The following is a 14,273-nucleotide window of genomic DNA, read 5'->3' on the forward strand; positions in this document are numbered from 1 at the left end:
CTTTTCTCATTTCTAATTTATTTTACTCAAATGTTTTGAAACTTTTGTACAGTTTGTAAATTAATACATAGGATTTGTTGTGTCCTAAGCATTACTCTGCCATTGCACTGTTTTACTGTTATTTAATGCATTATTGTATTCTTGCCTATTTTGTATGTCTGGTCAGTTTTTGACCCCAGGCTGAGACTGAAATTGCTCAGAACTAACCAGTTCTCTGAACAAATTCAAACAAACAAATGTAGTTTGGTTTGCTCTGCTTTGCTTACACCACAAATTCATGCAGTAGAAGTGTCACGTCTAGCAGCCTACAAACCCCTCCCTCCTGCTCTTTCCTCACAGCTGTATGTCATGAATATTAATCAGGTTTCCAGCAGAGGGTAGGACACATTTCACAGATGAACAAAAGAATAGGAAGTCACTGATAAGCTTAAAAAAATGGAGACCGCATTTGTCTCTGTATAGCAACTTAAAGAAGTAATTTGAGTGTTTTAATTATTTATCTTTCCTCTGCTTCTTAGCGGCTGCATACAGCAATTGTTTAGCTCCTGAACAGTGTGGCTTGTGGGACTGGAGAGTGAAACTGGGAATCATGAAGCTGGAGGTAAGAATGTGTATAGATTCTGTTGACAGTTGGACTTTGTTCTTCACATGTAAGACATCCAGCCTTGTGCTTTAGTGTGGTGCTGTTTATGTAATTGGGAGAGGCAGGACTAGGACAGCATACAACTTCGGGTAAGGAATTCTGAGCTGCATAGGAAACCAGTTTGTGTGAAGTAAATATTTGTGATTCTAGTCCTCACTTGTAAAGTGCAGCATGTATTTTGTGCTTCTGAGTTAAGCAGTTTCAGTTGGTGTGACTGGGATAGAGTCAGGATAATGAAGTAAGATGTAAGCAGTGCACTGGGTGATGCAAATCTGTTTGGTATAATGTAGTAGTGGAAGTTAGCACAAAGTAAAAACAAAAATGTATTGGGTTGCCCTTAAGATAGAAGTTAATGTGATTCTGTAATATTCAGTTCTAGCCATTAGCAGTCTTCAGTGTTTATTTGTGAACATGTTCTTCTGCAGTGTTACAGAATATATAAATAAACACATTATGCATTAAAATGGCCACATTCAATAGTGCTGGAAATCCCCAGAGTTGAACAAATGTTTGTATGCCTTTGCAGCATGTAGCAGAATTTGTGTATCTGAAAACTGTGAAGATTATGCATATATGTTTATAGTCTTGGAAATCTTAAAAGTCAAGCATAATTTTAGAAGCCTATGAAACATGTAGCAGATTTTCTGTACCTGAAACTTGTGAAGTGTATGCGTGTATTTATGTGAGTGAAAGTCTGTGTGTATATGTGTATGTATGTGTACATACACAATTTTTTCAGGATCATGAAAATGTAGAAATATGTGTCATTAATGTAGGTCATCTGCAGTACCCCCTATGATTGAGAAATGTATCAGACTGTCATCAACATATTATATGTGTACTTGTTTGTTATATAATATAATGGTTATTTAGTACATCTTTTATATTGGTGCTGGAGTAACTCTTCATACATTAAGATGCTCATATGCAAACTGTCTTCTTATTTTACTTGATAAAATATACTATATGCATCTGTCACACATGCTGATATCTGTAATGCTTGTACATTAATGTGCTTATGTTGTACTAGTGTCTTGGGTCATGGCTGAAAGCACTCATTTTGCCAGTCCTACTAGCCAGTTAAAGAAATAAATAAAAAAAAATCCTAACCATCTGACCCAAACTCTAGTATCATTTGTTTTTAATTCCTCTACATTTCTAGATGCTGTTTATGCCATTTTAAATTTCATGTTTATCCCTTTGCATAGACCGTGGTATAGGCTACATTGCTGAGGGTATAGGATACAAAATGGTGAACTCTGCATAAGACTGCTTTAAGTATCAGTGAGTTTTAGGAGTCCGCTTAGCTGAACAAACTTGGATTTATAACAATCCACTTTCAGCTGGCTCAGATGTATTCTCAAACTAGCTGGCTCAGACATATTCTCAAACTAGCTGTTAGAGTAACAACACACCAAGATTCAAAGTTAAAACCACGGTCTTTAATATGCATTCATAATCATAGCAGGGTTAAATCCCTATCACAACTTCGGATTGCTGATTCAGACAAACTACTCTGCAGCTGCAAGCCTGCACTGCAAACTCATGGTGAATATTGCAGCGAAGCAGAAAGGTGACAGAGGACAGGGATGGCTCCACTTAATGTCTCTTCAAATAACTGCCTGCAGTACAGTCGGTTACAGTCATTATAGGGCCACATTCGCTAAACCTGCCTGAACTACTCTGTAGTGATTTTCAAGAAGGCCACTACATTCTGCGTAATGAAAGTCTGCATTTGACAACTAGCAACACCTTTATTATGGCTATTTTCTGATTTTAATAAATTATGTAAAACATACAGACTGTTACCTTTTCTTTTAGTAGTCCAATAATATACACACTTTATCTTTGCATTTACAGCAAGATTGTTCCTCCCTCTACAGCAGACAACAGTGGCAACAACATGAATGTCAACAATTGGTTAAAGTTACTATTTCAAAGATGTCCCCCTGCCATAGGTGTTTACTGATCTTTCTACGTGGGGAATTAATATAAATCAAAAGAGTCCATCTCATAGTCCTGCCCCAGTCTCTGAGTCCGACAGGTAGTCAGGCACTGCCTCACAAAGCTGATGTCATCATGCATGCCCCTGCACATTGATATTGCAGGATATGCTGATGATGTGTGATGACATCAGCCATAGCTCAAAACTTGTTTATAAACAAAATATCGTGAATTGAAGGTGTCACTTGGAAATTTGTGGCACCCCATTATTTTGCCCTCAAAACCAGTAAATATGGAGGAATTTGGTACAGTTGAGAGGTATATGAACCTATTCTGGGAACAGGACTCATTTTAAGGCAATTTATTCTTGTGGCCATCATTGCTGTGCCAATACCCACCCTTCAGTTGTACCCTTTTTCACAAGAAGGGCTAGTCCATTCTTTCCAAGGTAAATGTAAGGTACCCGTCCTGTTATCCAGGTTCTCTATGAAGGATAATAGTGTGTCGCTGTTTAATCTGCAGGGATGGCTTATTCCCCATGTGAGGGAGGTGCAGCGTAGTGAATCTCTCTTCCCCAGTGCATTCTGTTTATATGCTGGTAAGCATTAAGTTCCCTAGCTTTGGTGTTCATTAAGCTATTAGACTTGCAGAGATGTGGGAGAGTAGGGCAACGGGACCTTTATTTGCGTGGTAATTGAGGCACAGATCACCCCTTGGGAGTCTGTAAGATACTCAATAATGGGATACATCGTCTAACCTGTCTTGGTCGCTCACGGTCTTTAAGCCTCTTCTTAGTTCTGAACCTCTGGAGGTCTCCAGTTGTTTGATATGTATTTATTTATTTATTGACATTTGATTATTGGGAAAGTCCAACTGGGTAAAAGCCCATTTTCAGCAGAGATCCAGGGAAAAACACTCCAGATTATTACTAAACATTTTAAGAGCAATAATTTTACAGTCTTCAAAAATAAAACATCTGTAATTTAAATAATTATAACAAATTAGATATAAAAACATTTGGTTAAGAATTGATACAAGGTATATGACAATCATTTAATAGTTACAGAGATTTTAGATAGTTTGTAGAGAGTGTAAAGGTAAGTCAGTTTAATACAAATAGGAATTGCAATATGAAGTGATGGAAAGACAGGCTTATGGTATGTTTAGCGAGAGAAAGTCATGGAAGAGAATTGGATATTACTAAGTACTAAGGAAGTAAGTGAAGAAGGGAGACTACAGAGGTATAAGGAATGAAAAAACACTTGTTCACAATTAGGGATATAGTTTATCCTGGTTTTGAGCAAAAACAGAGCCAGATTTTAGCTAGGATGTCTTTCAGAGTAGTTTTGAAAGATGGGAGGGAGGGCATAGACCTGATGGATACAGGTAAGGAGTTCCAGGCCTTAGCAATGCTGTACAAGTACAGAGAATGCCCAGCAGATTTGTTAAGTTTGTAGACAGGCATTTTTGGTCACTGGATTGCAGTGACCATCTGGGAACATAACTGGTAGAATGTTTTTTAGTGCTGGACAGACAGATGCTGAATAATTTTATAGGTGGTAAGAAGTTGTGTATATGTTAGTTGATGTCGCATCTCTAACAGTTAAAGCTTTTCAGCGCTATACAGTGATGGGTTCTGAAAGGGGTATGTGCTGCAAATTTAGCAACTTTGTTTTCGCATTATTCGAGCTGATATGTCAAGTAAGGTACATCCCTAAGGGGGTATTGCACTTTATAATTGATCTAATTAATGCGGGATGATATATCCTTGGTTGCTGTTAGTATTAAGTAGAAGAATTTTCTGACTACAGTTGCCCCATGATGATAGAAAGTGAAGGAACTGTCAACACAGTATCCAGGCCTTTGACTATATATTCATTTAGCAGTGGAGTATTGTCTGCACTTTAAGTTGATAGTAGGGTTGTTTTCCTACACTTTTGCACATTTAATTTGAGCCCATTTTTGGCATACCAGGTATTAACTAGAGTAACTTCTTCCTGAAGGGTATATAAGACAATATGTTGGAGAGAGAATGAATATTGTTTATAGGAAAGGGAAATGTCTCAAGAATATTTTGGAAACAACCTCAAAAGGCCCCTACAACAGGTATATGAAAAAATGTGGCTCTTGTAACTATTGCCCATATATTTTGGAGGGAAGCACTTTTACTGTTAATAATGTGACCGTTAGGTTAAATAAAAAATACTCCTGTAATACTGAGAAAGTTATATACTGTGCCTTCTGTATGAAATGTCCCTGTTTCTATATCGGGAAAATCGAGAGGAAACTGAGGAATCGTATTTATGAACACCTAAAAGACATAAGGAACAAGAAGGACACATTGTCCAAACATTGCATGGAGTTAAATGACCATTCATTTAAATTTGCTGTGTTAGAAATGATTGAGCCAGATATAAGAGGGGGGTCCGTGGGCTATAATGTGGCAACTTAAAACTAATGCCGCGCAGTGGCCTGGTTTAAATGATTAATTTTCTTTATCGTGCTTTTTCAAACTAAAAGCTACGGAAAGACAGAATAATTGGCGAAATGTATGTTCGGTCATAAATGGTTAAATGCATTTTTATATGCATTTTTTGCATTTATATTCATTATATATATATATATATATATCTATATATATATATATATATATATATATATATATCTATATATATATATATAATGTGTGTGTTATTATATTTAATTAGATATTAGCTTAGTACTTGCATAAGACACCTTGTTTAAGAGGAAGCTGGTTGGCTAATTTGTGTAGTCTGGGGTGTGTTTATTAGTGTATTTGTATTTAAAACAAGGTTTAAACTGTAAAAGGGCGTCTGATGAAGTCTGTGATTTGACAGAGATGAAAGCGCTTAACAGACTGTGTTTTAATTGTGATTTTCGAGTGTGAAATGAAACTGGGTTTTGGAATAAATGGCTTTTCATATATTCTGACTCTCCTGCTCTGCTGTGCCTTTTTATATATGTTAATTTATAAGTTTATAAGTTGTATTCTGTTTCTCCTGTGTATATACACTTGTATAGTAATATTGTATGATGTTTTGCTTTTGTATTTGTTTATTTGTGGAGCTTTTCTCCTCAGGTCTCCACTGAAAAAGGGTTCTGCAGCCCAGTCGGGCTAACTCGGTTAATAAATGTCAAATAAATAATAAAATAAATAAATACATTGCAGGGCTAACCCCTATTTCTCTTATAGACAGAGGCCGACAGTAAACATTCCCAAAATTACAAACCCTCCACACATTTTAGCACCCTCCTAACTAACACACCCCTCCACTTTAAATGCATATGTTGCCAGGGGATGCAATTAGGTTGAGTTACACAGCTGGACTTATAAAGGCCTTGGTGGTCATTAGCCTAGTATATACCTATGAACCTGTGAACCTATGTCTCTGGACATAGGGCATGTTTTAACATTGTCTAACATGTACTCCTTAAGTAACCTCTAGGGCACAATTGGTATAAGTTCATAGGTATATTTTAATTTATTTTATTTATTCATTTAATATTTTGTTAACCAGGAAAGTCCAACTTGGAACAGAGCCAACTTTCAGTGGAGGCCCCAGGAGTAATGCTCCAGATGCATGTTTTTAGAATGTGGTAGGAAACTAGAGCACCCAGAGCAAACCACATGAATGCAAGAAAGGTATGCTGACTCCACACAGAAGGCACCCCAGCTGAGAATCGAACCGGACAACCTCTTGCTGTGAGGCGACAATGCAGACCACTCCACTACTGCGCCTATAGTGGGCTAACAACCACCAGGACATTTATAAGCTTTAGCCATGCAATCCAATCGATTTATGTCCCTCTGTGTCATGGGTTTATTAGGAGGGGGTATGTTTGGAAGTTTCTAGAAGTAATGTGGGGGTATGTTAGTTTGAGCATTATTGTCTGCCAGAGACAGAAATGGGGGACAGATCTGGTGTGAATTTCTGATTTCCTATCCATTGGTATAGGTTCATAGATATGTACTAGGCTAACGACCACCAGGTTTTCTATAAGCCTAGCCCTAAATAACAATAACAACTCGTGGAGTATATTTGGGTTGCATGGCTAGGTTTACCCAGTGGTAATTAAACTTGGTTTTAGGTTTGTAGATGTATACACTAGCCTACGTTTTTAGACTGTGTATTGATAGAAGAGCAGGTTAATTATTTATTTATTGTTAATTAATAGTATTGAAGTGGAATACAGATCAAGATTAATATGTTAGGTTGGATTGGAAGAGGAACAGAACGTTGGGTGATGGGTTAGAAGTATTTACAATGACACAATTTGGTTAGGTGAGTAAGTAGCGCATATCCGAAGTGAGAGATAGTGCTGGTTCTTTTTTAATATTCAGCAGCAACGTGTTCAAACTCATAGATGTAATTTGCATAGAGCCTTTTTGACTTGTAGCTAATGTGAACAAGTAGAGGCTGGCCTAACGCACATTGGTAGGACAGGAGTTTGGCACTGTTTATCAGTAGAGGTATGGAGAGAGTGAGGGCTGCTGCAAATGGGGGGTGGAATTCAAGAAAAAAGGAGCTTATGCACAGTAGAGGTAAATGGAAAAGTGGTGTGTGGCTCTTATTGTGATGTATAAAGAGCTTGTGGATTTGGGAGATTTGTAAATACGGCACTTCTTGTTAACAGCTTTTAAAGAGATGCAGTATGTTGTGACTTGCAAGGTGCCCCAATGGGGGGATATATTCTAGTTTGTTAATGAAAATATTTTAGTTAGAGATTTCGTAGCATACAAGGGTAAGGAGATTATTGAGTATGAGTACAGTGGTACTACAGGTCTTAACATAGGAATAGAGAGGTAGGGAGAGGCTGGAGTTTAGACCCCTTAAGCATTTGAATCTGTATGCTGGTTCATCCGGGTGCCCTAGGGTGTCATGAAGATGCTGTGTTGTAACAGCTCGTATAGTTTCAATAAAATAGAGAACTAGTAGAGACCAGGCTTCCAGTTTCTAAAAAACGGGTTTAGTTCTGTCAGACTGACACACAAACAAGCACTTTCACAATTAGCTTCTTCAGGTGAATAAAATGCAGTTATAGAAACACCCTTTATATAACAATTAATTATGGTCACATGACTAACAGTAATTAATCTTTAAAGCAACCTTCTTATTTCATAAAAACTATGATACACTCCATAGGTATAATATAACAATAGGATGCCATATTCATAAAAAGCATATTAAATGCATAAATACAATACATACAATATATATCTGTAGTAAAAGTATACTTAAAACTCATTTTCTTTGAGGTCTTGCCTTAAGTAAAGGTCTGATAGGGACATGGTCATTAAGTCCATGTCCCATATCTGCCCCAAGTCTAATAATCCACTCAGCTTCGAGTGTTTCATTTCTTGTTCTAAGTCACCACCTCTCATATTTTCAAAACCTCTACCTCCTGTATCTGCTGCTTCGGTTTATTCTTCCAGCAATGGAAGTTCCACAGAACCTTCACCTTTTTGACCCATACCCGAATTGCCTACTCTGACTTTCCCACTTCCCACAAGGCAGAGGTTGACGAGCCGAGGAGGGGGGGGGAGTACAGTACAGGGACTCGCAGAGAGGAAGGAGTGTCACTAGAGGGAAGAGGAAGCATGAGGCGGGTATGGTGAGTCCTTACACCATAAAAAAAGCTTTTATGAAGGTAAAGAACTAGTTGTCAGTTTATCGTCACATGCTTTAATGGCTAATGAATTTAATGTGCTAAACAAGGGACTATCTTTTATTCCCACTTCAGACACTGATATCACGGATGTTGTGTTGGACATTAAACAGTTTACACGAAACCTAATGTTAAAAATTATGTTCAATGATGATTTGAATATGCATAGTAATTTCAATGTATTTAAAAAACCTAGCTTATTTGTTCCGAAATTGAATCCTTTGGTGCATGCATTTGAAAAAATGTGCATAGATGAGGCATATAGAGTGCATTACTTACATAAGGGAAGGAAATATTCAAGCAATAAGTATAATTTAACTAAAAGTGAATATCAAGCGTTATGTGACTTACAAAAAAACTCCGAAATTATGATTAGACCAGCAGACAAAGGAGGACAGATTGTGGTGATGAATAAGTTTGACTATGATACAAGTATGATCAATATGTTGAATGATAGTAATTTTTACAGTAGTATCACTCAATATGATGTTAACAAAATGATTAAGAAAATAGAACATGAATTATATGAATTGGCGAGAACACAGAAAATAGATGATGAACTATTTAAATACTTTAACATGAAGCATCCCACAGTACCTGTTATCCAAGGACTTCCTAAACTTCATAAAAGTTTTGTTAAGCCACCTATGAGACCTATAGTTGCAGGTAGGAATTGGTGTACAGAATCTATATCCATCTACCTGGAAAAGAGCCTACGCTGTCTTATAGACAGCTCTAAGTACATTTTAAAAGATACAGAGCAATTTCTAAGGGACCTGTACCAAGAGACCAAAGGAGGCCATATTCCTCCAGAGTAATTACTAGTTACCTTTGATGTGGTGTCACTTTTTACAGTGATACCAAATGGAGCAGGTATAGAAAGTATCACCAGACAATTAGAAGCCTTGGATTTAGAATCTATTAAAGTGGGATTGATTCAAACTTTACTTAATCTAGTACTTGAGAATAATGTATTCCTATTTAGCAAACAGATCTATTGGCAACGCAATGGGGTAGCCATGGGTACCTCATGCGCTAACACCTACACAAATGCAGTATTGGCAGAATGGGAAGCTAATAATTTAGTTCGAGGCCCATATAGTTGTAACATTGTGTTCTTTTGTAGATTTGTGGACAACCTCTTCCTTATTTGGAGGGGGTCAGTTGATTCACTGAAGGAATTTCATCATTTTATTGATCACACCACCTCTTATTTGAGGTTTACTATGAATTGGTCCTACACAGACATTAACTTTTTAGATGTCTCAATTTTTAGGGATCGGAACCTTAAGCTATGTACCAAACTTTATGGAAAAGAATGTTATATCAGTAGCATGCTGAATAGAGAAAGCATGCACCCTAACTTTATATTTAGAAATGTAGTGCAAAATCAGACATATAGATTATCTAGACTTAATGTACAGGATGAAGAATTTAGTAGACGGATGGGTGAAATAGAAGAAGAGTTTATACAGGGAGGATATGAAACTGAATTTGTAAAAACTAACATAAGTCAGGTAGCTAGACTCAGAGGAGATAGGGCTAAACCTTTCTTCTCAGAACACGCCCATCCTATTACTAGTGTACAAGAAACTAGGAGATATGTTCCCCAGAAATTAAGGATGTGCCTTAGTTACTCCAGGAATATCCATGCATATACAGGCATATTCAACAGATACTGGGACATTCTAAGGATGGATGAACAAGTTAGTAGACACCTGGACACTAAACCACAGTTCACCTTCAAAAATAAGAAATCTTTAAAAAGAAGGTTATGTACCACGAGAGATGTTAATAAAGTACAATGTATGGAAGGGACTAAGGCTTGCAGAAATTGTCAGTATTGCAGATTTATTCTAGAAGAGACTAGATTTGTGCATCCAGATACAGGTTAAATATTTTATTTTAGGACATCTGCCACTTGTGATACTTTACATTTAGTGTACTTAGCCATTTGTCAAGTCTGTTGTAAATTTTATATAGGGAAGACTGATAGGCAATTTAAATTTAGGATTAGAGAGCATTTATATCACATTAAGAAACAGAGTTTATATAATGCTCTGGCTAAACATGTAATGGAGACTGACTTGCAGCATAATTTTAAGTTTTTAGCATTAGGTAGATGTTTTGAAAATATGAGAGCTGGTGACATTAGAACAAGAACTGAAACACTCGAAGCTGAGTGGATTGTTAGACTTGGGGCAGATATGGGACATGGACTTAATGACCATGTCCCTATCAGACCTTTACTTAAGGCAAGACCCCTAAGAAAATGAGTTTACAGATATATCATTGGTCAGCAGTATTTACTTCACCAAAGTAAATGTATAAATCACATGAATTTATTAATTTACTTTGGTCGATCCGTTTCCTTGTGGATATAGTTGATGAAGTGAATACTGCTGGACCACTGAGTTATTTGTGTTATCAGCTTTGGATGAACATACACCTTACATGTGGATTTATTGACCAGAGTGTGGATCTAAAGAACTTTGCTAGTGGATTGAATGCTTTTGGTTATTTAGTGTGGCACTTGCATAGCGTTTTAGCGGTACCATAATCTTTGCAGCGGAAATTCTGCCTTAATGCTTCCCTCCTTTTGAACATTTTATATCCATTGAGTTTATCTGGGTAAGCGTTTTTAAACAACCAACATTTATTTTATTGTATTTATGCATTTAATATGCTTTTTATGAATATGGCATCCTATTGTTATATTATATCTATGGAGTCTATCATAGTTTTTATGAAATAAGGTTGCTTTAAGATTAATTATTATTAGTCATGTAACCATAATTAATTGTTATATAAAGGGTGTTTCTATAACTGCATTTTATTCACCTGAACAAGCTAATTGTGAAAGCGCCAGTGGCGGCTGGTGACTTCAAATCAAAGGGGGGCTGCAAGAGACAGCTGAATGGGTGGGGTCAATGGGAATGGGTGTGACCAACTAGAAAGGGGAGGGGCTATGCTCAAACCCACAAAAGCTGTAACTTTGATTAAATACTCTGCCCTGGATGCCAAACCATCATTATGAGAGTCCAATCAAGACAAAATGAAGTGTAGAAGAAAAAACATATTTGAATCCATTGGCTGTATGACAGTTTACTTAATATCTAGATGGAAATAAAAAGGTTGTGAGGCATGAAAAAATAAATTACTTTTTAAATACATTACTGGAATGCCAGTCAAAATCAAGTATAAGAAAAACAAGCAGCACTCAACTCAAACCACTTCTCCTTGCACTGCAGTTCTAATTATAATTTATATTCAGCTTTATTAAAGTACCAAGTAACATGCTGAAAGTAGCAATCTCTGTGATACCACCACTTGTAAAAATGTTTCATATCCAAAAAAGACCTGCTGCCTGACAACTTGTTTCATGGGGAAAACATGATCAAAGTAAAAAATGAAAAGCAAACAGGAAACAAGCTCAACATACATTGCTTAAAGGATTACTGCACAGGATATGGACCACACATGATAGATTGGCATTCTGTTTAGTTTACGGGTAAAGCCTGTAATGAGCTCTTAAAATAATGTAATCCTGTCCTTTATTACAAATACTGTCATATGCATTCCAATACCCAAGGCTTATATGTTATTTAGTTATGTAAGTATTCTCTGCATGGCAACAACAGAAAGGCTTTCAATGTTGGCAATTCTTTAACAGTATGCTTATTAAAACTTACTTGCATCTTACAATCTCAGACAAGCTTACCAGATGGTCATTAAAGCACTGCTACTTAAACACGGAGCAACAGGCACTTTCTGAATAATAATAAGCATAAATCAACAGTATAAAAATATGACAGAAATCAGAACATTCTGCAAAATCAAGGACAGATGAAAAGCCATTGTAGTACTTGTGTCTACCTTGGATGGGGGAATAGTCTGCACATTCACACTGCATAACTGCTCCTTGCCTTGCTTGGACACATCCAGAGTCACTACATGGGGGAGTGGGGTGCAACAAGTATGTCACAATTTGAAATGTCTCTGGCTGACTATGATGGCCCTGACACACTTGTCATACCTCTCACCCTCAGAGCAAAGCCATACATAGAAGTGGGACAAAGACCCAAAAATAAGGACAATTTTTAAATATTGCTCTTATAAACTTAGAAAGATAATAGAATAGTAGGTCTTGCATTAGTATGAAATTTCTGAAGGGTATGAAATCTGAAACTCAAATGTCTGTCATTATTTTCTAACTTCAGTCTTTAATGATTTGTCACTAATTTGCCAAAAAAAAAATGTTATGAAAAACGGACCAAAATGTGATGCAAAAATATAAAATAGCCACACAATACAGCTTGGAACCTGTCAAAGAAGGGACACTTTAATATTAGTATTGCTAACTTGAGCAGCTGACAAAATAAAATAATCTACATGAATTTCTGAAATAAAAGTAATCTATAACTCTGATTATTACAGTTATTTATTAATTGTAAACCCTCCATGTTTTCTTCCAAAATTGCCATTTTGCGGAGGGATTATTAGGGGAAGAGCAACATTTTGAGCCAAAATCGGGGACAGTTGAGAGGTTTGGATATGCCTAATTCTATAAAGCAATTTATTTGCATGTACCTCTCAACCTGTTAATGCAGGAAATCTGGACAAGGCCAAATATAAGGGGGGAATATATAAACAGTACTAAAAATTGCTCTTGTATAAACTGAGACAGTTGATCGAATAACAGGTCTTGCTTTAGCATGCATTTTTCTGAAGGTTATGAAGTCTGAAACTCAGTGTCTGTCATTATTTAGTGACTTCATTCCTAAATGATTTGACAGAAAACCACAAATTTTATGAGGAACAAATGAAAAATAAGAAACAAAAAATCTATTAATTCTGCAAAAATCTGGACAGTTGAGAGGTATACTTCAGCCGGGGCTGTCTTTGAGTTTGCTGCCCCCCCCCCCACAAAATCATGTTCGAATGGAGCTCCCCCCCCACAGCCATTCCAATGAACCATTACTCGGCTATTTCACCCCATTTACCATAAACACTAATTTGCATACTGCTTTACTTCTGCAATGATTTGGTCTTCATTTAAAAACTTTATTTTGCATTTTACAGCGCAAACACTAATAGATATATCTGCTAAACAAAGTAATGCAGTCTCACAATGAGAACAGACTTAGCATTAAAACTTCTCTGCCCTTGAAACCTCACGACCACTGAAACAGCATTAAAACCCACATTCAAAGAAAATACATTTTGCCAGTGGCAGATTAACTTTGGGTTTGGGCTGTTTTCAAATCACAGGCCCCTTGCACACGAAACATACACATGCTCTTTCATACACCTTCCTGATTGTATTAAATTATATTCCTTGTACAATACAGTACAGTTTTAGAGGGTGTTTTAAATTTATTGTTTTGAATTTTTTTAAAAAATGAAACAAAATGCATGCACCAGTAATGACAAAACTGCCCAATTCAGAACATTTCCATCATAAAAGTCTACTCAAACTTCTACATTCCACCAGTATCAGTACATATGCACAATCTCTGAAGAAGTAAACGTCATCTAAATAATTCCACATTAAAGAGATCTGTAACTAATGAAGAGGTTGCTGCTAGCAAACAGCTTTGTATTTCATTGTTTCATCTACAAATAAAGTGCCCATTACCCTTGAGGAATAAATTGCCTATCTTACACTAAAAAAATGATAAACTAGCAATATTGCAATAGGGAATGGATGGCAAACTGATAATGGGTTCATAGTTACTAGGTATCTTCGCATCCACCCCTTTTGTAACACAGTACAGTATCAGCAATGCATCTATCTACTGTGGGAGTAGAACCCACAGCCTTCTGCATCAAAAGCAAGTATAGTGCCTGTTGTGCTATTAACAATGCAAGCAGAATCAGCATAAGCAGCACTAAACTTTTGCTCCCCTGCAGCTCTCAGAACCTTGTAAAATCTACTCACTCAGTTGTATCTCTGAACGTTGCAGCACAAAGAAATCTGGAAAAAGCCAAAGTTTAT

At 36.7% G+C, this 14,273-nt stretch overlaps 1 protein-coding gene across 1 annotated transcript in view; it reads left to right on the forward strand.

Annotated features, from left to right (window-relative positions):
- Positions 1-408: 408 nt before the first annotated feature.
- The window catches only part of LOC122798723 (zinc finger protein OZF-like), a 187,074-nt gene continuing 173,209 nt past the window's right edge, over positions 409-14,273 (forward strand). The window contains exon 1 of the mRNA XM_044067820.1: positions 409-601. Coding sequence (XP_043923755.1) covers positions 590-601 — 12 coding nt within the window. The 5' untranslated portion in view covers positions 409-589. The remainder of the gene's footprint in view (positions 602-14,273) is intronic.

This window comes from Protopterus annectens, chromosome 3.part1 (assembly GCF_019279795.1).
Source record: "Protopterus annectens isolate FY-2018-M chromosome 3.part1, PAN1.0, whole genome shotgun sequence".
NCBI lineage: Eukaryota > Metazoa > Chordata > Ceratodontiformes > Protopteridae > Protopterus > Protopterus annectens.